This window comes from Dipodomys spectabilis, unplaced genomic scaffold (genome assembly GCF_019054845.1).
Source record: "Dipodomys spectabilis isolate Male_0828 unplaced genomic scaffold, ASM1905484v1 ptg000054l, whole genome shotgun sequence".
In the NCBI taxonomy this organism is placed as follows: Eukaryota; Metazoa; Chordata; class Mammalia; order Rodentia; family Heteromyidae; genus Dipodomys; species Dipodomys spectabilis.
The window spans coordinates 42,505,146-42,528,669 of NW_024870731.1; the positions used below are offsets into that span (position 1 = coordinate 42,505,146).

At 57.0% G+C, this 23,524-nt stretch overlaps 2 protein-coding genes across 4 annotated transcripts in view; one reads left to right on the plus strand and one right to left on the minus strand.

Annotated features, from left to right (window-relative positions):
• Positions 1–1,856: 1,856 nt before the first annotated feature.
• Positions 1,857–23,519, plus strand: Mkrn2 (makorin ring finger protein 2). Of its 2 annotated transcripts, XR_006147429.1 has the most exons (9): positions 1,871–1,934; positions 6,672–6,800; positions 8,025–8,203; positions 9,415–9,716; positions 10,598–10,812; positions 11,742–11,852; positions 14,739–14,883; positions 14,969–15,856; positions 23,508–23,519. XR_006147429.1 is itself a non-coding variant. In XM_042679634.1 (8 exons), the coding sequence occupies exons 1-8, from the start codon at positions 1,909–1,911 to the stop codon at positions 15,104–15,106; spliced, it is 1,245 nt and encodes a 414-aa protein (XP_042535568.1). In that variant the 5' UTR covers positions 1,857–1,908; the 3' UTR covers positions 15,107–15,921. The 2 variants fall into 2 exon arrangements, 1 of the variants encoding a protein (XP_042535568.1); XM_042679634.1 differs by lacking the exon at positions 23,508–23,519 and having other exon boundaries at positions 1,857–1,934; positions 14,969–15,921.
• Positions 16,023–23,524, minus strand: part of Raf1 (Raf-1 proto-oncogene, serine/threonine kinase) — a 55,359-nt gene continuing 47,857 nt past the window's right edge. For both annotated transcript variants that reach the window (XM_042679632.1, XM_042679633.1), the window contains 8 exons: positions 23,276–23,393; positions 21,164–21,248; positions 20,515–20,691; positions 19,410–19,456; positions 18,244–18,362; positions 17,318–17,449; positions 17,112–17,246; positions 16,023–16,948 (listed from right to left, as the gene is read on the minus strand). In XM_042679632.1, coding sequence (XP_042535566.1) covers positions 16,805–16,948; positions 17,112–17,246; positions 17,318–17,449; positions 18,244–18,362; positions 19,410–19,456; positions 20,515–20,691; positions 21,164–21,248; positions 23,276–23,393 — 957 coding nt within the window. In that variant the 3' untranslated portion in view covers positions 16,023–16,804. The remainder of the gene's footprint in view (positions 16,949–17,111; positions 17,247–17,317; positions 17,450–18,243; positions 18,363–19,409; positions 19,457–20,514; positions 20,692–21,163; positions 21,249–23,275; positions 23,394–23,524) is intronic.

The following is a 23,524-nucleotide window of genomic DNA, read 5'->3' on the forward strand; positions in this document are numbered from 1 at the left end:
TGGGTTGTGGGAATGATTTTTTTCTTTTCTTTTTTCTTTCTTTCTTTGTCCAAGAAAAATAAACTCAGGCATTCAGCCTTGGGCAGTTTTGTGGAAAAGTGTGCTTGCCTGTGTTCATAGACACTGGGCTCTGTACCTGGCTCCAAGGAGAATATATAGCATTACTGGCGTTCATTTTTGTTGTTTTTTTGCTGGTGCTGGGGCTTGAACTCAGGGCTTGGGCACTGTCCCTGAGCTTTTTGCTTAAGGCTAGCACTCTACCACTTGAGCTACAGTACCACTTCTGGCTTTTTCTGTGTATATGGTCCTGAGGAACGGAACCCAGGGCTTCATGCCTGCAAGGCAAGCACTCTACCACGGAGCCACCTTCCCAGCCTGGCATTCACTTTTGTGTTGCGTAAATACCTGTAATCTTTCTCGGCTGCTTAGCCATTGAGTCATTCTGTAAAGTGAGAAATCCAGAGTGTGATTGTTCCAGGTGGAGAGATTGCCAGGGAGGGGCAGAGGTAATTTCTGGGGTCTGGGGCTACACTGGGTCTTCAGGGTTACTGCACTATTTCCTGTGTGAAAATCCATCACCCATCATTATTTTCCAATTTAAAATAACTTTAAGCAACTGCATACAAATACAAGGGGAAAAAACGCAAGGCTTCTCATTTCTCCTCCATTTTCCCAAGAATAGTAACTAATAGTAGGTTACTGGGCATTTACTATTATTAAGTTAACCCCATTATGGTTTGAGGTCTGGGGTTTCTCTCATTCTGGAACCTTTCCCCAGCCTTGGTGATCCAGGCTTCGGATGACTGTGTCATAACCCTGCGCTCTGCACCCCGACTGTGTCCCTGCTCAGGCAGAAGCAGCCTTAAGGTGAGAGCTTCTGACGAGGGCTCCCCACCACAACAGAGGCCTGGGGTGTTTCCTCCCGTGCACTTCCTGAGTTAAACGTGCTCGGCCAGGAAATGCCCACCAGCCTCCGGCCACTCGCAGAGCTACACAGGTGCCCGTTTTCTCCCGACAGCCAGGCAGACAGGCTCTAGCTGCCACTCAAGGACCTGGCAATCACCGGCTTCCAGAAACACCGTCAGATCGTTAGTCCTGAGGCCGGGCGTCGCTGCGTGGCAGAGTGCCTGCCTAGCAAATGTGCAGACATCTATACAGGTGTGTGCACACATCATGGACAGAGAAGGAGGTGCATTATTTGACGCATCACAGCATCTTCAATCCTATTTATATTACGGATAAAACCAAAATGCACAATTCATAGAGGGTGTGTGTGTGTCCCGAGGCTGCTCCGCAGGGCCCCCGCGGGTCCGCAGTCTGCGCTTCCCCAGCTTCTCCGGTTCCTTCCTCCACCTCGGTTCGCTCGCTTTGGACGTGCTGTGGCTGGGCCGGAGCCGACCTCAAGCTGTCTGAGGCCCCGGGCCGGCGGCTCGGGCCGCGCGAGGCCCGAGTTCCACGAGAACAGCAGGAGAAGGAATGAGACGAGTTCGGAGCGGCCCGGCCGCGGGCGGCCGCGCGGCGAGCGAGGGGGGGGGCAGCGGAAGCCGGCGCGAGCCGGGCGGGGCGCCGCGGGGACCCGGCGGGCGGGCGCGGCGCCGCGGGGCGGGGGTGGTCCCGCGCAGGGGCGCGGCGCTGCGGGGCGCGGACGCCCAGGCGCTCGGCCGGGCCGGGCCGGGCCGGGGAAGGGAGGCCTGCGGCCCGCGGTCCCCGCAGCCAGGCTGGCTCCGCCCCGAGGCTCCCGGAAGGCCCGCCCCCGCCCGCGGGGCGGAACCAATTGTGACGAGGGCGCGGTTTCCGGCCGGCGCTACAAAGGTGCTGCACGTGGGGCGCCGTGACGCGGCTGCGCGGGTCGGGCGGCGGCGGCGAGGCGGCGGCGGAGGCGCGACGACGGCCCCGCAGCCGGCCGCCATGAGCACCAAGCAGGTTACGTGCAGGTCAGCGCGCGGCGCCGCGGGCCCAAGCTGAGGCTGCCGCGGGACTCGCAGAAAGCCGCCCCGCGGCTCGCGGTGGCGGGGTCGAGGCCCGGGGCGGCGGCGCGGGCCCTGGGGCGGGCGGGCGGGGGAGGCGAGGCCGCGGAGGGAGGGAGGGGCGCGGCCTCGCGCAGGCGCGCGCCCGGGCCCCGCGGCCTGCGGCTGCACCTGAGCCGGTGGCGAGTTAGCGAGAGTCGGCGGGCAGCGCCTCAGCGCGCGCGTCCTCTTCCTCCCCCCCAGCGCGCGCGCGTCCTCTTCCTCCCCCCTCAGCGCGCGCCCCCGCCCTCAGTGCCGCCCCCACCCTCAGCGGCGCCCCCTCCCCGTCCTCAGCGCGCGCGCCCCCGCCCTCAGCGGCGCCCCCTCCCCGCCCCCAGCGCGCGCGCCCCGCCCTCAGCGGCGCCCCCTCCCCGTCCTCAGCGCGCGCGCCCCCGCCCTCAGCGGCGCCCCCTCCCCGCCCCCAGCGCGCGCGCCCCGCCCTCAGCGGCGCCCCCTCCCCGTCCTCAGCGCGCGCGCCCCCGCCCTCAGCGGCGCCCCCTCCCCGTCCTCAGCGCGCGCGCTCCCGCCCTCAGTGCCGCCCCCACCCTCAGCGGCGCCCCCACCCGCCCCCTGCGCGCGCGCCCCCGCCCCCAGCGCGCGCCCCCTCCCCGTCCTCGGGCGCGCGCCGGCGGGCTCGGGGATCGCGTCTCGCGGAGCTGGGCGCCTGCGCATGGGCCGAGCACCCCTCACGCAGCTGCAGACCCCGCGCCCCGCCGCTCCACGGGCCGCAGCTTGGCCCCGGTAGAACCATCCGCGTGGGAAGTGGTGTTTTCATTTTGAACTCGGGGTGGGCGCTGCCCCGGAGCCTCTCTGTGCTCCAGGCCAGCGCCCTGCCTCTTGAGCACCACTTCCGGCCTTCTCTGTGTATGTGGTGCTGAGGAATCGAACCCAGGGCCTCAGGCATGCTAGACAAGCCAGGCCCTAAGTGGAAAGTTCAGACTGTGAAATGCTGTCTCCAGTGCAAGAAAGTATTAGAAAATATTGTATGAAGTTACTTTCAGGAGCTGGGCGAGGTGGCATGAGTCTGTTAGCATTAAAGAGACAGGCCCACAGGGTGCCCGTGACTCACGCCTGTCATCCTCTGGGGGCTGAGATCTGAGGATTATGGTTCAAAGACAGCCCAGGCAGGAAAGCCCATGAGACTCTTATCTCCAATTTATCACAGAAAAAGCTAGAAGAGGCACTGTGGCTCTAGTCGTAGAGCACTGGCCTTGAGCAAAAATGAGATCAGGAACCGCACCCAGGCCCAGAGTTCAAGCCCCAAGTCCGGCAAAGATAAATAAATAAAATGAATTCCTTGCTTTTTAAGTCCAGTGTTTTTACTTTCACTGTCTAGAAGTATTTTTTGGATCCTGTTTAGTGGGAGTTCTGTATGCCTCTGCCAAGTGTATGAGATTTTCTCTCAGTGTTGGGGAAGTTTTCTGTTACTTTATTGAATAAGTTTTAGTGCTTTTAGTTTTGAATTCCTCTGCTCATCAGTTCTGACTGCGTTCATTGGATCTTTTGGCTGCGTCTGTCAATTCTTGGATTTTCTTTTGGCATGTGCTGAGTATTTTTCCATGCCTTTGATTTGTTGTTGTTGTTCTAATTCTTCTATTTTATGCCCAGCTCCTGATTCTGTTTTCCATTTCACATGTTCTGTTGCTGTGCCATTCAACTGTGGTTTGCACTTGGGAAATCAAAACTTTTATACTTCCAAGTTCTTTGTTAAGGTCAGTTCTCATGGTGTTCATATCATCTCTTAATGAGTGTGTAGTGTTCCATTTTTCTCTGTCTTTTTGTGTGATTTGTATGTTCTTTGTCATTTTCTCCTTGCATTGTTCTATTTGCTTTTGTATATCCCTTTTATTTCTTCAACCAATTCTCTCCTTATTTCTTTGATGGTTCTTTTGTCCTCCATCTCTTCTTCACTCTCACCCCGTTTCTTCCTTGGATTGTTGGCTTTTGGATTTGGTTTGTTGTTGTCTTGGTTGTTGATGAGTTTTGTAATCTTCTCTTGTGATGTATGCATTTGGGTGCAGGGGCTGTGGAGGTGCGGATAGCGTAATGTGTCCTGCTCAGTGGTTGGGCTGTGTGGTGTGGGGTCAGTCTGGTGTTCAGGCCTAGGTTTGGGCCCAGTGACGTGTTCCTGGTATGTAGTGCACAGCAATCTGGTATCTTGATCTGGTTCTGTATCCGGGGTGGGTGGATCCCCACTAGCTCAGTGGGGACTGACCCCTGGCCAGCCCTGAACTGCCATCTATTTGCAGAGGGTCTGGGTGGAGGCGGACAGGACAGGACAGCGTTCAGTACCTGGACCCCCTCAGGGGTAGAGGGGGAGGGCGCAGGTTCCCACTGTCCCCCCCCCCCAGTCCTGGATTGGGACAGGAGTGGGCCCCTGGGTGGGCTCCCACTGGGCAGTGCGGGAGATCGTCTCCACTCGTGTTCTGGGTCGGTGGGTTCGTGGTCCTGGCCGCTTGCATGGCTGATGGCTGGCGTGCATTTGCCCCAGGGCTAACTTGCACTAGGTGGACTGGCTCTGCGTGGGTGCCCCGGGCTGGCCAGCTCTCCTTGGGCTGGTGTGCTCGGTCAGGCCTGGGATGGAGGCTGGGGGGGCCTAGATTCAGGCCTCTGGGGTGGGAGTGACCTTTAGAAGAGCTGGCTCTCCCTGTAGGTGGGGGAGATTATCTCCCCTTCTTTTGGCAGATCAGGTTTTTCTGCTTCAGCCAGGGTTGTGGAGGACACAAGGTCCTCGTGCCCACCCGGTATTGGCCCTGGTGGTCCTGGTGGTCCTCTGCTGGAAGCAGATGGGGCGGGGAGGGGGGCAGGGAGGTGAGGAAGGAGTCTGCCTTCAGGCGGGGGGGAGGGGTCTGGGCCAGCACTCTGGGTCCCCACCAGTCCTGGTCTCCCGTCCCCAGCAGGACACTCACAGCTGCTGGCGTTGCTTCTGGGCTGACCAGCGGTGTTGAGGACATTTTCTGTCTCTGGGTGCTGGGTCTCACGTTGCTGATCTTTGTCGCTGTCTGTGCTGGTCCGGCCCTGGGCAGCTGAGGAGCAGCTCCGGCTGCTTAGCTGTGCTATGGAGCCAGGCTGGGGAGGCGGGGGTGACACTTCACAGTTTTCCATCTTTGAGTGTGTTAGGTGTAAGTTCTTCATTCCTGTGAGTCTCTGTTTATGTTCTTCTTGTTGTCGATCTCTTGGGGTGAAGTGTATGTTAGGATCCTACTGTCTGACTGGAGAGAGCAAGGTCGTGCCCTCCTGCTTGGCCGCCATCTTGACAAGCACCAGGTGTGAAATTTTGTCAGTTGGTGAGTTGATGGATATTTGGGCTCCCTGTCTTGGACCATCAGATACAAGTATTCATGTGAATGTGTATTGTTTTTTTGGTAAACACCATTATGGCAAATGTGTTTTCAAGAAACTGTCCAAATCTTTTCCACATCAGCCCCTTTCCCCCATTTATAGACCGGGTCTAGATCTAGGGTCTCCTCTATTTCCTTGCCTTTTTTGGGGGGGGGGTAGGTGTGTGTGTGTGCACATGTGTATGTGTGTGTATTATAATTGACGGGGTGTTCATGGTACACATCTGTCATCCTAGCTACTCTGGTGGCTTAGATTACAGTTTGAAGTCAACCAAGACATGAAAGTCCATGAGACTTATCTCCAGCTAACCAGCAAAGATCGGGAAGTGAGAGTGTGGCTCAAGTAAAGCACCAGCCTTGAGCAGCAAAAACAAATGAGAGCATGGAGCCTTGACTTCAAGCTGTAATACCAGCACGACAATTTTAATAACCATAATTACATGCATGTATGTTGTATATACACATCATATACATTATATACAATTTGTTAGCAGTCTTGGGACTCACGGTCAGGCAGGTGCTCTACAGCTGAGCTACTCTACTGTTTTTCTCTGGTTCTTTTTTAGGATAGGGGATCTTGCTTCCTGTGTGTGTGTATATGCGTGTGTGCGTGTGCACATGCACACTGGTCCAGGGCTTGAACTCAGGGCGTGAGTGTTGTCCCTGAGCTTTTTGCTTAAAGCTAATGCTCCACTTCTTGAGCCACAGCTCCACTTTTGGATTTTGGGGGGTTTATTGAACATACAGAGTCTACAACCTTGCCTGCCCAGAATGGTCATACCCTTTAAAAACTCAGTGGTGATAGCACAGCAAGAAGTATTTTCTACATGAGGAGGCTCACATTTTTTATATTTAACACATCTTACTTCAGAAGGATGTATCTTCAGATAGAAACTTCTGGGAGCATTAATTTTTCTTCCAGAAAAGCAGTCCTTGTAGTAGACATCTATACTAATTTTTTGGGGGGTTGGTCATGGGGCTTGATCTCTGGGCTTGGGCACTGTCCCTCAAGGTGAGTGATCTGCTGCTTGAGCCACAGCACCACTTCCGGTTTTCTAGTGGTTTGTTGGAGATAAGAGTCTCACGGACTTTCCTGCCCAGGTTGGCTTTGAACCGTGATCCTCAGATCTCAGCCTCCTGATTAGCTAGGATTACAAGCGTGAGCCACCGGCGCCCGGCTTTATACTCGTTTTTCGAATTGAAGATAATACGTGTCTTGTGCAGATCAGCGTACATAGCATTTGCTTAGTCCGAGTCTGTGAGGTTGAACGTGCTGAGTTCATACGCACGTGAGAGGCAGCTGTGTGCCCTGTCTCGCTCTCAGGTACTTCATGCACGGCGTGTGTCGGGAGGGCAGCCAGTGCCTGTTCTCGCATGACCTGGCGAACAGCAAGCCGTCCACCATCTGCAAGTACTACCAGAAGGGCTTCTGCGCCTACGGAACCAGGTGCAGGTAAGGCGGGGTGGGGAGGCGGCCGGTGTCCAGTTTAACAGGAATGGAAAGTCATCTCAAACCATGAGAAGTGTAAAGCATAATGTTTTTTTTTTTTTTTTGGTCAGTCGTGGGGCTTGAACTCTGGGCCTGGGCACTGTCCCTCAGCTCTTCAGCTCAAGGCGAGCGCTCTACCACTTGAGCTACAGCACCACTTCCGGTTTTGTGGTGGTTCATTGGAGATCAGAGACTTGCCTGCCCAGGCTGCCTCCTAACCATGATCCTCAGATCTCAGCCTCCTGGGTCCCTAGAATTACAGGCGTGAGCCACCAGTGCCTGGCAACCATCATTTTTGAAACTAATCTTCCGTACATATTTATGTGCCTTTTGGTTTTTTGGTACAAGTACTCGTTCAGTGAGCATTTATATACACAAAGCCTTTGTTTGAAAGGTGGCTCAGCGGTAGATTGCTTGCCTCACATGCGTGAGGCTCTAGGTTCGATTTCTTAGTACCACATAAATAGGAAAGGCGTGCTGTGGCTCAAGTGGTAGAGCACTAGCCTTGAGCTGAGTTGCTCAGGGACAGTGCCCGGGCCTAGAGTTCAAGCCCTACGACAGACAAAAGAAAAAAAGAAAAAAATCTTGTAACTAATAAACTGGAATGTGGGCTGGGTGTGGTTCAGGTAACGGATGGCTGGCCTGCAGGCGTTAAGCCCAACTTCAAACCATAGCACCCATAGCACCCGGGAAATAAAGCACAGCAAAAACCTGTCTGCAGAGTGGAATGCATTGTAAAAGCTTTTTTTGGGTGTGGGTGATAGCAAGGCTTGAACAAAAGTCTACGCATGCTGGGTGGGTGCTCCAGCCACGCCGAGCCATGTTTCCAACCCCACCCCTACCTCCCCAGCACTGAGCACACGTCTGCACTGCTGCCTGTTTTATGCTTCCCGTCATAGGTAGGATAAAAGTATGGGGCACCGTGCGCAGCTTCTTCTACCAAAGGACTTCTCTGCCCGGGCTGGCCAGGGCTACAGCGCTGTGCGAGCCTTCTGCTCTTGCCGGATGCTGAGCGATGCGCCCTTCCACGCGCAGGCCACGCGCAGCGCTCCCCCTAGCGGGCAGTCCTCACGGACGCTCCCAGCGGCCACCTCAGCCACGTGGCAGCGGCAGGTGGCTGGGGCACAGGCAACACGCGTGGCCAGCATGGCTATGACGTGTGTGTGTGTGTGTGTGTGTTTTGTTCAGATACGATCACACCAGGCCCTCAGCGGCAGCAGGCGGCGCCATGGGGCCTGTTCCCCACGCCGGGCCTTCCCCAGGCACGCACAGCCCGCACCCTCCTGACCTCGCCACATCCACCGTGAGAATGCACGCGCACGAGCCGGGGAAGCGGGAGAAGAGGACGCTGGTTCTCAGAGACCGCAGTGCGTGAGCAGCAGCCCACCCAGCCCGGGCTCCTCCATGGCCGCCTCTCCCCCAGGGTCCTCACCCAGGGTTCCCGGGGGCTGCATGCACCCCAGATGGGCGAGTGAGCCCCTCGTTTGTCCCCGTGGAGCATAAAAACAATCTTTAGGGGGTGTCAGCTTGGCGGGGAGCGTGTGCCACCAATGCACGGGTCGGCGCGGCGTCTGCTGGTGTCAGGTCTGGCGTTGCAGGTAGGGCAGGTGCCGGCTGCTCTGACCTCTTAGCAGATGGCAAGAGCTGTGTTCGTTGGCCTCTCCTCACCGTGAAGGCTGTCTGGCTGTCAGTGGTGAGCCTGGAGCCAGGCATGTTCTCCTGGCCAGCCTGTGGGGCCACGGCTGCCGGCCAGAGAGGCTCCTGGGCAGCTCGCATGTGGGCGGCGTGGCTAAGCGGGTCTGGGCTCACCTTCCTGTGCTTGCGAGGCGGGCCCCGGAGGCCGCACCTATAGTGCTGAGGGTTTTGTTGTTTTGGGTTTTTTTTTGTCTGTCCTGGGGCTTGAACTCTGGGCCTGGACATTGTCCCTGAGCTTTTGTGTTCAACGCTAGCACACTACCAGTTGAGCTACAGCTCAACTGGCTTTTTGGTAGTTTTTTGGTAGTTTTAGTGGAGTCTCATGGACTTTCCTGCCCAGCTGGCTTCAAACCTTGATCCTCAGATCTCAGCCTTCTAAGTAGCTAGGGTTATAAGCACGAGTCCCCTGCACCCAGCTTGTAGTGTTCGGGCCCTGATGTTGGGCTTGAACTCTGGGCCTGGGCATTGTCCTTGTGCTCTTCAGCTCAAGCCCAGTGCTCTACCACTTGAGCCACAGCACCACTTCTGGTTTCCTGGTGGTTCTTTGGAAATAAGAGTCTCACGGACTTTCCTGCCTGGGCTGGCTTTGAACCGCGATCCTCAGCTGTCAGCCTCCTGAGTAGCTAGGATGACAGGCGTGAGCCACCAGCTCCTAGCTAGTGTTCTTTTTTTTAATACTGCCATGCTCTGCTCTTTCCTTCTCTCCCGTACTGTGGGGCTTGCGTTTGGTATGTTGTGAGTCTGTAGTTCCTCTCACTTTCCCCTCTTGGCCTCTTTTCGCTCGCTGTTCCAGGCATGCTGCTCGTAGGTCACAGGCAGTGGGTGAATCCTCTGGGCTTCGGCTCTGGGCTGCCCCATTCTCATTGGTTGTGTTTGTGCTCAGATCTGTGTGGCGTGGCTGAGGAGAAGACGTCCGTGGGCGTGGCGAGTCACCCGGGCGGCTGCAGCGACGCCCAGATGGGCCTGGAGACCAAGCCGCACTCCTACCTGGACGCCATCAGGAGCGGGCTGGACGCTGCGGAGGCCGGCGGCTCCTGCGGCGGGGAGCAGCTCTGCCCCTACGCCGCCGCTGGCGAGTGCCGCTTCGGGGACACCTGCGTCTACCTGCACGGGGACGTGTGCGAGATCTGCAGGCTGCGCGTGCTTCACCCCTTCGACCCCGAGCAGAGGAAGGCGCACGAGAAGGTAGTGCAGGGCCTGCGTGGTGTAGCCCACGCGCTGCTGTCGTCCGGGCCGCACACGTGGCACCGGGACGCGCGTCTCACGGTCTCGTTCTCGCATTGCCATCCTAGCATTTTAAAAAGCAATTTGGAATAAGGAGAAAAAGAAGAGGCCTTAGAAGTGTACAGTTCCGAGAATAGATACAACAAGAGCAGGGTGTGTGTGTGCGTGCGCACGCGTGTAAGCACGTTCGTGTGCTTGCCGTCACGCACGCGTGTGCTCACACACCCGGCCTCCTTCCTCCCCAAGGCTCTGCTTGTGTGGCTGGTTGCGGGCGGGCGGCCTGCACTCTGGGGCCTTTCAGGTCCGAGCGTCTCCGGCCCGCAGCTTCCCTCGCACGGGGCTGTTTCTTGCACAGGACACGGGAGGCCCGTGGAGGGGCCAGTGCCGCCGCACTGCGCGCGGGGCGGGGCAGGGGTGTGACATGCAGGGAGCCGCGGTGCTGCAGCGAGCTGGCCCAGGCAGGGCCCAGCCGAGGTGGCACCCAGGTGCCCACGTGTGAGCAAATGTGGCAAAGGAGCTGCCGCTGCAAACCTTCCGCTGTGACGCCAAGCTCGCCGCGCAGGTGCGCAGCTCCAGCACTTCTGATTCTACTGTGGCCGAGTGGGGTGGAACTCGGGAGCCAGGAGGCCGGGGTGCCAGCGACGGTGGGCGCTCACCCCCGTCCTCGGCGGCTTGGCTCTGCGCTGGGGGCAGCCCTGTCCTGCAGGGCATGTGTCTGCGGCCCGGTGACTCCTGCCAGGCATCTGAATCTGGGGACTGGCCACGCAGGTGTGTGCTGCGTGTATCCTGCCCGAGCTCCCTGCCAGCCCTGAGTCTATGCCGCCGCTCCTTGTCTCCTGCAGATGTGCATGCTGACGTTTGAGCACGAGATGGAGAAGGCCTTCGCCTTCCAGGCGAGTCAGGACAAAGTGTGCAGCATCTGCATGGAGGTGATCCTGGAGAAGGCGTCGGCCTCAGAGCGGAGGTTCGGGATTCTGTCCAACTGCAACCACACCTACTGCTTGTCCTGCATCCGCCAGTGGCGGTGTGCCAAGCAGTTCGAAAACCCCATCATCAAGTGAGTGCCAAGGCTTCAGCCGCTGGGCCAGGGGTCTGCGCCGCCTCCTGGCCTCAGCACCCTGCCCAAGCCCTGGCCTGTGGAGCCCCGGGCCGCAGCCTGTGCTCACAGAAGCCACGGCGTTGCGTGCATGGTGCTCCAGCAGCCGGTTCCCTTTTTCATCGTTGTTTGGGACTCCCTGGACTGGTCTGTGGTCACGAGTGCGTGCTACACAGCCTGGCCTCGGAGGCGCCCCGGCAGCTGCCCCCTGTGCTCCCTGCGGGTGTGTCCTGGAGGGGCACAGGCTCTGCACTGGCTCCGCCCTGGGCAGAGTGCATCATCCACCGGACACTGGTGCAGACACTGCCGGGCCCTGCCGGGCAGCCGAGGGAGGCTCTGGCTCTCTGTGCCTTCTCTGGGCACGGCGTGGAAAGACACGTGTGCAGTGCGGCCTCTCGTCACATTTCTGTAGTGTGGCACTGCAAGACCCTGCCCTGTGGACGCGCAGATCAGCACCGCTTTCCACTTCTTTGTAAATAAGTCTGTTGCCTGGGCAGCGCGCCTCTGTCCATCTGTTCACCCGGTGAACAGATGGAGGTGTCCATCTGTGACACCTCCATGCTTGTGAGCACGTCTGTGATGTTTTTCTTCCTGAAGTGTATTCCAGGAGTGGGGTGCAGGCCCTGGGCTAACTGCATTTCACTGAAGGGCCGGACACCCCTGGCACTCCTTGCCCCTCGCCCACCCTGAGACGCCCTAGAGGAGGGAAGCCGTGGCGCCCTCCTGACCACACGCGCGTCCTTCCTGCTCTGGGACGCGCTCCGCGCCGTGCGGCGTCTCCCTGCTTGCAGGTGCAGGACGCCTGCCGCGGGTAGACGCGGGAGCCAGGCTCCACGGAGGCGCGCGGGGTCCAGGACGACCTCCTCTTACACACCTCGTTCTCGCTGCAGGTCGTGTCCCGAGTGCCGTGTTATATCAGAGTTCGTAATTCCAAGTGTGTATTGGGTAGAAGATCAGAATAAAAAGAACGAGCTGATCGAGGCTTTCAAGCAGGGAATGGGGTAAGTGTCTGCTGGCTGGGGTTCAGCCTCTCCTCCCCTCAGGCTGTGCTCCAGGATGGTGAGGTGAGGGGCGTCCTGGCGGAGGGAGCGGTGGCATCCCCTAGGGACCCTGGACGTGTGGGTCTTTGGCAGTACCTATTGAGGATCTTCCACGTCACAGCCTGGTCTCCTGCCGGAGCTGCAGCACCAGGAAGGCTGATGGAAGCCCCTCCCACAGCTGAGGTGAAGTGGCACAAACAGGCAGCTAGAAGGCAGACACACAAAGCCCAGGCCGAGGGAGGAGGAGCATGCTCTGGGTTTCTGTGCCTCGGTGTGGGACTTGAGCCTTGTTGAGATGAGGGATATTCCAGAACATTCCGGATGGAGGGGAGCTGAGTCTTGAGGGGCTCTGTGTGTGGTGTAGGGAGCGCAGCTGTGCTGGGCGCCGCCCTGGAGGGTGTGGGGTGGGCTGTGTGGGCCAGGGGCTTGTCCTGCGCCTTGGACGGCGGCAGGTGAGCGGGACCGACGTGGCCAGGGCTGGGTCTGCGTGAAGCAGCATTGCTGGGCGATGGAGCATGGCCATGGAGCATAGCCGTGTGCAGGGATTTTTTTTCTTTTCTTAACCAACCTTTGATCTTGGCCAATTTAATGTTTTATGACTTTTTAACATTTATTACGTGGTGTGCAAGGGGTTTGCTGTTGAACTTGTTGGGTCCGGTACTTCTCCCTCCACATTTGAATCCGGGCCTCCCGCTCCCTGCCTCGGCCGGGACTCTCCCTTGAGCCGGCGCGCTTGCCACCCCGCTGGACGCTGGACGCTGCCGTCTCACAGGCCGCGCGTGCGCGCTCCTCCTGCTGTGCCGCCCCTGCTCCCGCCCACACCCTCACACCCTCTGCACCCGCTTCCTTTGGCCCTTTACAGACGCCCTTCTCTAAGGCAAGCTGGCTCCCACCCCTTCTGGGTCGCTGGGAAAGCGACTCTGGCAGCACAGAGCTGCCCTCCCTCCCCAGCATCCTTAGCCACCAATTGCTGGGGAGGCGGGGGTTTTCAACATCTGGGACCGCCAGGCGAGTCTCCGTCCCCGCCTGAGTCCTTCACTGGCCTCCGGCCGTCATTTCAGCCAGTGTTCCCTGCCCTAGTTTTTCCTTCCCTGTGACGCCGTCCAGCGGGCTGCTGGGAGCCCTTCCGGTTTTGTCAGTCTTTACTGTTTGCTCACTTCCTGACCCAGTCAGCTGTGTCCTGCCTGGCTTTAAGATCTTACCCTCACTCAGCATTATAAATGCTGTTACAAGCGGCTCCATTGTTTGGCTCCACTGTAAAATCTGTTGGATTTTGACGGTGGGTAGATGACCCAGCTCGGGCTTGGCAGCGCCCGTTATTTGCTGTGGTTTGCATCGCACAGGCTGCTCGGGACACAGGCTGCTGGGGACCTGCTGGTGTCCTGTTGCTTCAGGTGCCATGGAGACTCACGTGCCCTCCCCCCCCCCCCCCGCCACCTCCTCACTGCCAGTGCTAGTGCCTGCTCTTGTTGCGATTTTTTTTGCCAGTCCTGGCGTTTGAACTCGGCCTGGGCACTGTCCCCGAGCTGCTTTTGCTCAAGGCAAGCCAGCACTCTACCACTTGATCTAAGGGGCCACTTCCAGATTTTCCCGTCCATGTGGCACTGAGGAATTGAACCCAGGGCTTCATGCGTGCTAGGCGAAGAACACTCTACCACTAGGCCACATCCCCAGCCCCTTGTTTTGATTCCTGAGCCAGAAAACTATGAAAACATTTTTCCTGGGGGTTTCAGGCATCTGCCTTTCCACAGACCTTGACCTGGGCCGACTTCAGCCACCTCGCCGCTCTCGGCGCTTATGCCCCTAGGAAGCCGCCTACTTGTGTTCCTTCTACAGTGTATTATCGTCACCGGTGGGAGGTTTGTGGAACTGTGACATGTTAGTGGCTCCCTCAAATCCTAATCCCCGCACTCAAGCTGAAGCAGGAGAGGCATAAGTTCAAGGCCAGTGTGGCCTACATGGTGAGGCTCTGTCCAACGACGAACAAAGGTTCCTCACTGCTCAGGAAGCCCCTCGTGCCACCTGTACAGGGGAAGGCAGGCGCAGCTGGGTGCATCGGGCTCCGCACAGGTTCTGAGTAGGAATGTTCCAGTACTGTGGTGGGGACCCTAGGGACTCTTCCTGATGGCATGGTCTTGAACATTCCCCAGTCAGTGGCGGGGTGCTGCGGGCAGCTGGGTGCGGCAGGGCCGTGGGACGGCTCACGGGGCCGTGGTGACAGGTTGGCGATCCCCTGCATGCTTGCGGGCAGGCCGATGCAGTCTGAGCAGCTGCACAGGCCCTGGGCTTGAAGCCAAGTGCGGGAGGCAGCGGGGCTCAGAGATGCACTCACTCACGCATGCATGCGCGCGCACGATACAGACGGGGTGAGCCCCAGCTTGATGCTGGTTTTAAGAGCACAAAGTGTGAGGCGGGGCTCAGGACCTTGCTTGTGACCAGGCTGCGCCTCTCCATGCAAGAATGCCTGCCTGAGGGGCCTCAGAACCGGGAGTCAGCAGGGGTCACCCAGAGAACAAAACCAGAGCAACCTGATTGGCGCTGAGGCTCAGTGCAGAGAACTTGCCTTGCACCAGAAACTCAAGCACAGCTCCGGAGTCCTGCCTGGGGTGGGGACCGAGGGAAATGAGCTTTCCTAGCAGCCGTCTAGGGCCGCTGCAGGGACGGGGAACGTGCAGGGCATTCTTGGGACTTGGGCAGAGCAGGTGGCCGAGCTTCAGACCTTGGCATCTAGGGCACCAGAGGCTGAGGGCTCACAGCAGCCTCCAGTAGGATGGGAGGCCTTGCTCCTTGCAGCCTCTGGATCCCCCTGCCTCCTCTTCCTCCCGCCTCCCTCCCCCTTCCCTGCAGGAGGAAGGCTTGCAAGTACTTCGAGCAAGGGAAGGGGAGCTGCCCCTTCGGAAGCAAGTGCCTGTACCGCCACGCCTACCCTGATGGGCGCCTGGCAGAGCCCGAGAAGCCCCGGAAGCAGCTCAGCTCTGAGGGCACCGTGCGGGTGAGAAGGGCGTCCGAGCTGGGGCTGGGCGGCGGGGGTGCGGGGGACAGCCCTCCTGACCTGCTACGCTGCGGCCCCTGTGCAGTTCTTCAACTCTGTGCGGCTGTGGGATTTCATCGAGAACCGGGAGACGCGGCAGGCGCCCGCCACGGACGACGACGACGTGGCCGAGCTCGGGGATCTCTTCATGCACCTTTCCGGAGTGGAGTCGCCAGAAACCTAGTCAGGGGTGCTCCCGACTTGGCTGTGCCAGGTGCCCCGTGCAGCCCGCAGTGGCGTGGGGCTGGGCCCAAGCGGAGAGCGCCTCCCCTGGCCTCATCTCACCGCGGGGCAGCTGGGAAGAGCGAAGGGATAAAAGGGCGTGTGCCTCGCCCCCACGATCACTATTTTTATAGCTGATTTTAGTTGTCCCTCCGGCCCCCGGGGACCAGCTCGCCCTTCCAACTACTCTGATTGCTTTGAAAAGAAACCTGGCTCCTGTCCTTTGTGAGTTTTTCTCAGAAGCAGCCGCCTGCAGCCACGCGGGAGGCCCGCCATGGTAACGTCCTGCCGTGAGAAGGCCTTGAGCTCCATGAACGCTGCACACGCTGGCCCGTGGCTCTGAGCCTGTGGAGTGAGGACGTCTCTCTCATGTCCCAACTCAGCCACCGTCCACCCTCCGGTGCATGGCATGGTCCAGGGCAGGCGTGCTGTCTGGCGGGGGGTGGCCAGCACCGCCTGTGGGCTGAGGCCCGCCCTGCCCGCTCCATCCATCCTTCAGCCCTTTTGTGTGACCCTGGCTTCACTCCAATGTGTGAAAACTTCACAGCACCCAAGACAGTTTCTGACCGTGACTTGATTTGAACTGGAGTGCAAACAGACTTGCAAGGCAGAACATTTATTCCAAACCTTAGTTTTATCTATTTTTGTAAAAAGCCGAATATTTTATAAAGGTATGGGCTGCGGATGTCTTACCTGAGTGAGTGTGGAGTGCGTTCCTTGCCAGCTAACTGCAGCAAAGGTTTCAGAAGGAGCTGGCACGGACGTGGGCCCGGCTGAGCCCATCTCCAGCCGAGCTCTGCACCTGCCTGCGCCTGCATTTCTGCTGGGAAGGGGGTGGGGGAGGTGTTCCTTTTGAAGGAGCTCGTAGCCATTACACCTAAACTTAATTTATTTTATTAAAATAACATCATTGAGGAGTCATCAGATAACTTGTATCTTGTCAGACGCAATAAACAAAATTAATTAAAACCCAAATCATTAAGAAAACCTGTATTTCCTGGCTTTCTTGCAGATGTGATGTGACTATAGGCAGGGCTGGCCCGTGGCCCGCCCCACAGGGGCAACTCCTGGAAGACAAACCGAGCATGGGGGGGGGGGGGAACGGCTGGGGAGGGGAGGCTGCTCCCAGGGGGGCTGGTGGAGCACCTTGCCTCCCCACAAGGTCAGCTGTGGGCGCCGGGAAGGAGGCTGTGTCCCCCAGTCACACTCCTTAGTACCAAAGCAGGCTCCTCCGGGCGGCTGGCGCAGCAGTCCGGGGCTGTTTGGTGCATTACGTGCAAAACTGTTTGGCCACGCACCACTGTGAAAAGCCCACATCCACAGCCCCGTGTCCCCGCAGTGGGCTGGACAGCTTTGTGCCCTGGACGTTCATCTGACAGCCAGAGCCCAGCTTCCATGCCACTGAACCAAGGGAGGCTCTGGGCAGGGCCAGGAGCAGGAGCAGGATTGGCCAGCCTGGGAGTGGCTTCCTTCTCCAGGATCAGGTAGAAAAGAAGGCAACATCCGTGATGGTAAGGCCCCGTGAGTTGTCTAGATGGTCCTTAGCAGCAGCAGCAGCAGCTCCTCTGAAAGCATGCACTGTGCTCCCAAAGAAAGGGGACAGAAAAGTGCCCGCTCCCTCCTTCCTCCCTGGGTGGCCAGAGCACAGGTGCAAAGTCAGCTAGAAGACCGGCAGCCGCGGGGACGTGGTCAGCGTGCAAGAGTTGATGTCCTCGGTGTGGGCTGCGCGGTGCAGGGAAGGCTCAGACGCACTCCGGTTGATTTTCGGCAGAGAGTGTTGGAGCAGCTCAATGGAAGACAGGATCTGAAACAGGCCACACCGTGGTCTCTTGGTTGGGGCCACGCTTCCTGTTGGGTCCAAAGACAGGCCACCCCCTACCCGGGACGGGACGGGACGAGGCGGCCATCCTCCCCTCAGTGGCAACCCTGCTGCTCCAAGTGCTGCATGCACCCCAGGAGCACCTCACCTGGGGGAAGAGGGGCCTCTCCTCCTTCACCTTCTTCACACAGTCAGCCACCAGCCGTTTCATTGCTTTGGGGCAGTTCTTGTACAGCCTGCTGAGATCTGGTGAGGCGTACCCTCGGCCCACCATGAAGATGATCTAGGGAAAGAAAGGCATTGAGAAAGGGAACAGAGCCCAGCCTCCACTGCACAGCGTGTCCCACTCGTCACCTGGTCTCGGTCGCTGATGTGGGAGTAGGGCAGCTCCCCGGTCATCAGCTCGTACAGCACGATGCCGTAGGAGTAGACATCCGACTGGAAGCTGAACGGGTTGTTATCCTGCATTCGGATCACTTCAGGGGCCTGTGGAAAGCAGACACATCTGTCCTGCAGGGTGACCCACAGCAGCCCCTTCCACTCAGTAGGGAAATCCTGTCCTGGGACATGACACACTTCTTTGTGGTTACTGAAGTTTGAACTTAGGGCACTGCACTCACCAGACACTTTTTGAATAAGAGGGTGAGGGCGGGGGCGGGGGTGGTGTGTGCGTGTGTGCGCGCACCATTCCTGGGGCTTGAACTCAGCTGTCCCTAGGCTTTGAGGCTCAAGGCTAATGCTCTACCACTTAAGCCACAGTTCCACTTTTGGCTTTTTTAGAAGATATTTGGGAGATGAGAGTCTCATAGGCCTGGGCTGGCTTCAAACTGCCATCCTCAGATCTCAGCCTCCTGAGTAGCTAGGATTAGAAGTATGAGCCACTGGCCCCTCGAATGGCATTTCCTGTTCATTCTCAAGCCTACCCAGATGGTGACCCTCCTGTTCATACCTCCCATGTGGCTGGGAGACAGCACATACCACCACGCTGGGATCTTGCCCAGGCTGGCTTCAAGCTGTGACCCTCCTGGCCGCTGCCTTCCATGTGGCTGCGACCGTAGCTACAGCCACCACGCCAGCTGTTCCCTGAAGGACTTGACTCTCGGGCTCACTCTAACTCGGGTCCTGCTCTCTGCTGCCTCACCCATGCTGAGCTTCCTTCCGCTTTCGCTCCATACAGTCTGACACTAGAGGAATTTACTGAGGTGCGGGGAAATGCACAGGGCTCTGCGGTGCGGCCCCAGCGGTGCGCAGAGGACAGCAGTGGGCATCTAGGTCCTCACCATCCATAGCACAGAGCCAGTGGGCTGCTCAACCTGCTGAGAACCACTCCAGCGCGACTTCACCGTTGCCAAACCAAAGTCTCCAATTTTCACCGTGAGGCCTTCGTGGAGAAATATATCTCAATGCCTGTTAAGGACTCTGGCATTCTCAGAACTGAAGTTTACATTTCTGGAGTTTGAAAGTGCTTTTGAAATTGCCTCTATCCCCACAAGGCCATGGCCTTATAATCTTCCTGGGACTGTTACAGAGTTCTTCCAGGCTCAGCCACACCTCTGCCTGCTTTCTGCATTCACACAGCCCACGGATGGAGTGCTGAGTCGGGAGGAAATCTCACTAGATTACCAACGGGTAGCCCGGGAAGTCAGACCTCCTCCTCCAGTCTGCGCCGCCTGCTGGCATAGCGTGGCTGGATGCTAGAAACCCACCCAGCTGTGACCATCTCCAGCCTCGGATGAGTAAGTACCCAACACAGGCCATGTCCTGATCCAGCTCCTCTCCCCAGCTAAGAAGCAGAACTGGGTTCTAATACCTCCATGCTCCTCACAGAGGTGAGGAGTGTGGCAAGAGCAGAAAGTTGAAATCTGAAACACATAGTTTTCCACACACCCTGAAGACTTGCCTCCACTCACACTTCTGAAACACACTGAGCCTCAGGAAGAGGCAGGAACCCGCTGCAGATCAAGGTCTTTGTCTTGAGACGGGGTCTCCCTCCGTAGCTAGCTGGCCTCAAACTCACCGTCCTCCAACCCCAGCTTTCACAGCTGTCCATCACAGGCGCTTGGCACCACACCTGCTGCACTTTTGGGAATCTTCTAGCATTTGGCTTGTAGACAAGTTATCACCTTTATATATATACACCTCCTCCACAAAGTAGAAAAAATAAGTAGGTCTATTTTAAGTTTAACCAAAATGTGTATCGCAACTCTTGTGGGAATGTTTTCAAATCACGTTTTAAAAAGAAAGGAACTTTCCCCAGAAAACACAGCACAGCACAGATGAGTTTGTGGAAGGCAGCCACTCTTCTGGTGCCTACAGATTTTGCTTCTCCACCAACTTCCTGACTTTTGCCCTTTCCTAAAAAGTTGTCCCTCAGCACGGAGGCTCCCCTGTGACTCCTGGAGCCCAGAAGCAAGCGGTTTGTTGGACTCAAATCACCAAAGGATACTGTTGGATTTCATGTCTCTGTGGATGATGTTCTTTGCATGGAGATAGCTGCGAAGGGAAAATGAGTGAGTCAGACAATTTCAAGTAGCTGGGAAATAAAGCCTGCCTCCAGGGAGGCTGTGCAGCCGTCTGACCCCACCCATGGGGATCAGCACAACCATGCTAACACTTTAAGCACCAACTGTCCTTCCAAGTCCTTCTGACACCAGTGCCCATCACCTAATGGACAAGTAATGTGACATCCCCAAAATTAAGTCTCGTGCAGGTTCCAACTTGGATTTACCTTCAAACAATTAAGCCAAGTAAAAGAAACTAAGCATAGAAGACCGTATCTTAAACTTCATACGGCCTGACTCTGCTTATATGAAACACGAGATCTAGAGACAGGATGTGTGTGCCAGGGCCTGTGTGGAGGTGACTGTTAATGAGCGTGGGTTCTTTCTGGAGCGATTGAAAATGCCCTTTTAAAATTAGACTGTGATGGTCGTATTACTACAAACATACTAGGATAAACTGATAGAAGGATGAATTTCAGTGTTTCAATTAGACTTCCGTTTTTTTTCACGTAATTCTGACAAATTTCTTAAGATTCTGAATTCCACATGAATTTTAGGACAGAAATGCAGACTGCAGCATTTGCATGCGGACCACAGCCAGAGGGGTCTGAGGCTCCCTGTGCCTTTACCCTAAGGGCGTGTTTATCCCGTGGTGCTTCTGATGCAACACTTGCAAGGCACCGTCTCTAGCTCTGAGGACTGTAGCCAGCACAGAACTGTGGCCAGAGGGCAGAACATAACCGAGAGCTGGGATGAGTCATAAAAGGAAAACAAATCATCTCCAGGTGACATCCCACCGGGCCTCGGTACTGTGTCCGCCTGACACAGCAGCGCAGGTCCAGCCGCAGAGCTCAAGAAGATGGCGCCGGTCACGCTCTGTGGTCACGCCTCCCCAAAAGCTGAGTAGCAGCTGGAGCTGGGACCTGGGCCCAGTGCGGAATGTGCACTTCTCATTCTTACCAAGCCTCCATTGGGCCACACAGCAAAGACCCCACCTGATCAGACCACGCACCGCAAAGCGAGACAAGGGCCGCCCGGCCATCTACTCACTCCATCCCCTGGGCCGTCTGCCGCGCGATGTCAATGAGCTGGAACATCTGGAACTTGGTCTCCTGGACGTGCAGGTGTTTGTAGAGGCTGCTGCCCTCGCACCACTGCGTCACGATGGCCAGGTTGTCCTTCGTCATGTACCCCATGAAGAGCAGTATGTTCACATGCCGGGTTTTGCTGCGGGGAGAAGAGGGTGCTCAAGACCGTCTATTTCCCACAGGCACCCCAACTCGAGAGGACTGGTGGAGAGAAGCTATGGGACTGCCAGCCGGGGTTCTAGCAAAACGAGGAGCTGCTCTTGGAGCCCCTCTGTGCTGGCCATGCCAGTGCCCTCCACTGGGGCAGCAAGGACCCTCCTCTGTGGAGTCCACACTATCCGTTGCTCTCCCACAAGTCTGAATGGTGAGCAAAGACTGGAAAGCGGGAGGTGCTAGACCCAGAGGAAAGCAGACCAGCACATAGAGGAAAACAACGGTAACAAGAGAGCCATTTCCCTACTGCATGTCACCACCAGCCAAAAGCTGGGCTGCTGAGTGCCGTGGGCCCCGAGAGCTGAGCATAGAAAGACTCGTGCCTGATCTGCACCGCAATGCTGAGCAGGTGGCACTGTCCACCCCAGGCCCGGCCTGCTGCTCTAGCAGCCACTCACCGCAGCACAGCAACCTCGTTCCTGAACGCCTGGAACTGTTCTGGGGTTGGGTCGACAACCTTCAGGATCTTCACTGCAACATCGCCTGAAAATGAGTTTGTAGTCAGTGTAGACTGTTTTTTTTTGAGGGAGAAACAGTGAGTTACTTTTCAAACCGTGCATCCGCTCATACGGAACCATGAGGCCAACTTTGGAATGGAGGGCAGAAGCATCAGTAAGTGGCTTCACTTAGCAGGCCTGGTGCAAAGCGGCCCACCAGTCCTGGGGGCCCAGGAGCCAGGTCATGCGGGACGCACCAGCAACCTGGCTGATGGATGCCAGGGTGTGGACGGACTGGACCCAAGATAGCCCTCTACATACGATGGACACCATCATGAGGCTTCTTTGCCTTCTGGACCATTAAAAAGTAATCCTGTACCAAATGCTCACTGCACCCTGATCGCCTTTAACAGCGCCCTGTGCTGTGACGTCAGCAGTCCCCCTCACTCTGCGGTCACCAGCAGAGGGGAGTCCCCTCCTGAGGGCACCTAGCCGGAAACAGAAGGCGCTGGAGACCCAGCCCCAGGCAGGGGGCGCGCTCAGCCCCCCCCACCCCCGCCCCTGCAGGATGGAACTGGGACCCGCCTCTTCATGCTGCTTCAGAAACGCTCGGGAGCAACTCTACTCCATACAGGCTAGAGTTACAAGTCATTTTCAAAGTGTCTTTATACAGTTGCGTTTATAGTTATTACAATCTGTTACTTAATACCCTTTAATGACCTCAAATTTTCATGAATGAGTTTGCTAAAACAAGGCCTTCCACTCAGGCGGTTGAGGTCAACCTGGGCTACACAACAAGCTACCATCTCAAATACAAGAAGGCCAAGCATGGTAGCTCAAGCCTATGATTCTAGTTACTTGGGAGGGAGAAATTTGGAGGATCTCAGTTCTAGATCAGCCCAGGCAAGAAGTTCAGAAGACTCTCAACCAATGGCCAGGCATGGTGGCAAGTGCCTATCATTTCTGTGTGGGGAAGTCTGAATAGGAGAATCATGGTTCTGGTTGATCTAGGACTACAGTAAGATCCCATCTTGAAATTAACCAATGTAAAAAGCGTAGAAGAACACGGCTCAACTGGTAGAGCACCGACCTAGCAAGGGCAAGGAGTTCAATCACAACAGAAACACCAGAACCCTAGGCTTTCAAATGATAGAAGTAGGGGTCGGTGGAGGGTGCCTGGCGCCACCCCCGGCATGAGGAGTGCAGTGTCGGGGTAGGGCCTCTCTCTGGAGCACTGCTGGTGCACAGACCTTGTCTGCGTGTGTGCCAGCACTGGGCTTGAACTCAGATCATCAGTGGCAATGAGCCCCAGGCGCACTGAGAAGTGGAGGCACTGCACCGTTCAGGGGATCCTTTCGTTCAGGGGATCCTTTCAACCCGTACCTTGGCACCAGAACAGAAATTCAAGCACCTAGGTGCTTCACAGCTTTGCTGTATTATAACCTGAGTTAAGAAGAGATGTTTGTTTGTTTTGTGGGGGGAGGGAGGGGGGAATATAGCATTTTCAAGAAAATGCTGCCTGTATGTGCTAACACCTTGAGCCTGAGGCCCTAAACACCTGACACAGAATGTTAAGTACATTGCCAAAAACACACTGCATAGCTAGAAGTTACAATCGTGCCTTGCTTCTGAGTGAGAAGTGTCTCCATATCAATAAGAACTCTCAATGCGCGCACTCGAGGGCGCGCAGAAGCGAGCTCAGGGCCACGGGCTTTCCTGGCTTCCCTAGTCTCAGCAAAGGACACATCAGCCGCTCTCTGGACTGCAGTTTTTCTGATGTCGGCTCCAGCTTTAAGTCCATAGACCACGCCCAACAGCTGCAGACTCCACTCATTTAATGGCTTCACAGCACGTCCCATGGGCAAGCTGCTTAGTTGCAGAAAAGCGTCCCTGACATACCTGCAGAGCTCACACCTTGTTCATCTGCTCATCCTGAGGACGGCACACCATGCAAAGCACAGTGGTCCACAGAGCACTGTGCACTGACCACAGGACCTTGGGGTGCAGAGGAGTGCCACCAAGAGCCGAGGAGTGGGGCCTCCACGCCTGCTGTGCAGGGCGCCCCAAACTCACCATGCCACTTGCCCTTATACACGGTGCCAAAGGAGCCAGACCCAATCCGAGTGGACAGCATCACTTCACTGGCTTCAATCTCCCAGTAATAGCTTGAATCTCTCTGTCCACGAGGCCTCTGAAACAAGCAGGAGCATTCACAAACTCCTAGGAATAACACGTCAAAGAGAGGGGCAATCCGACCCAGCCTGTTCCCTTACCTTGTGAAATCTGTCTTTGGGAAATGCTATAGCTTGCCTATGGCAAACT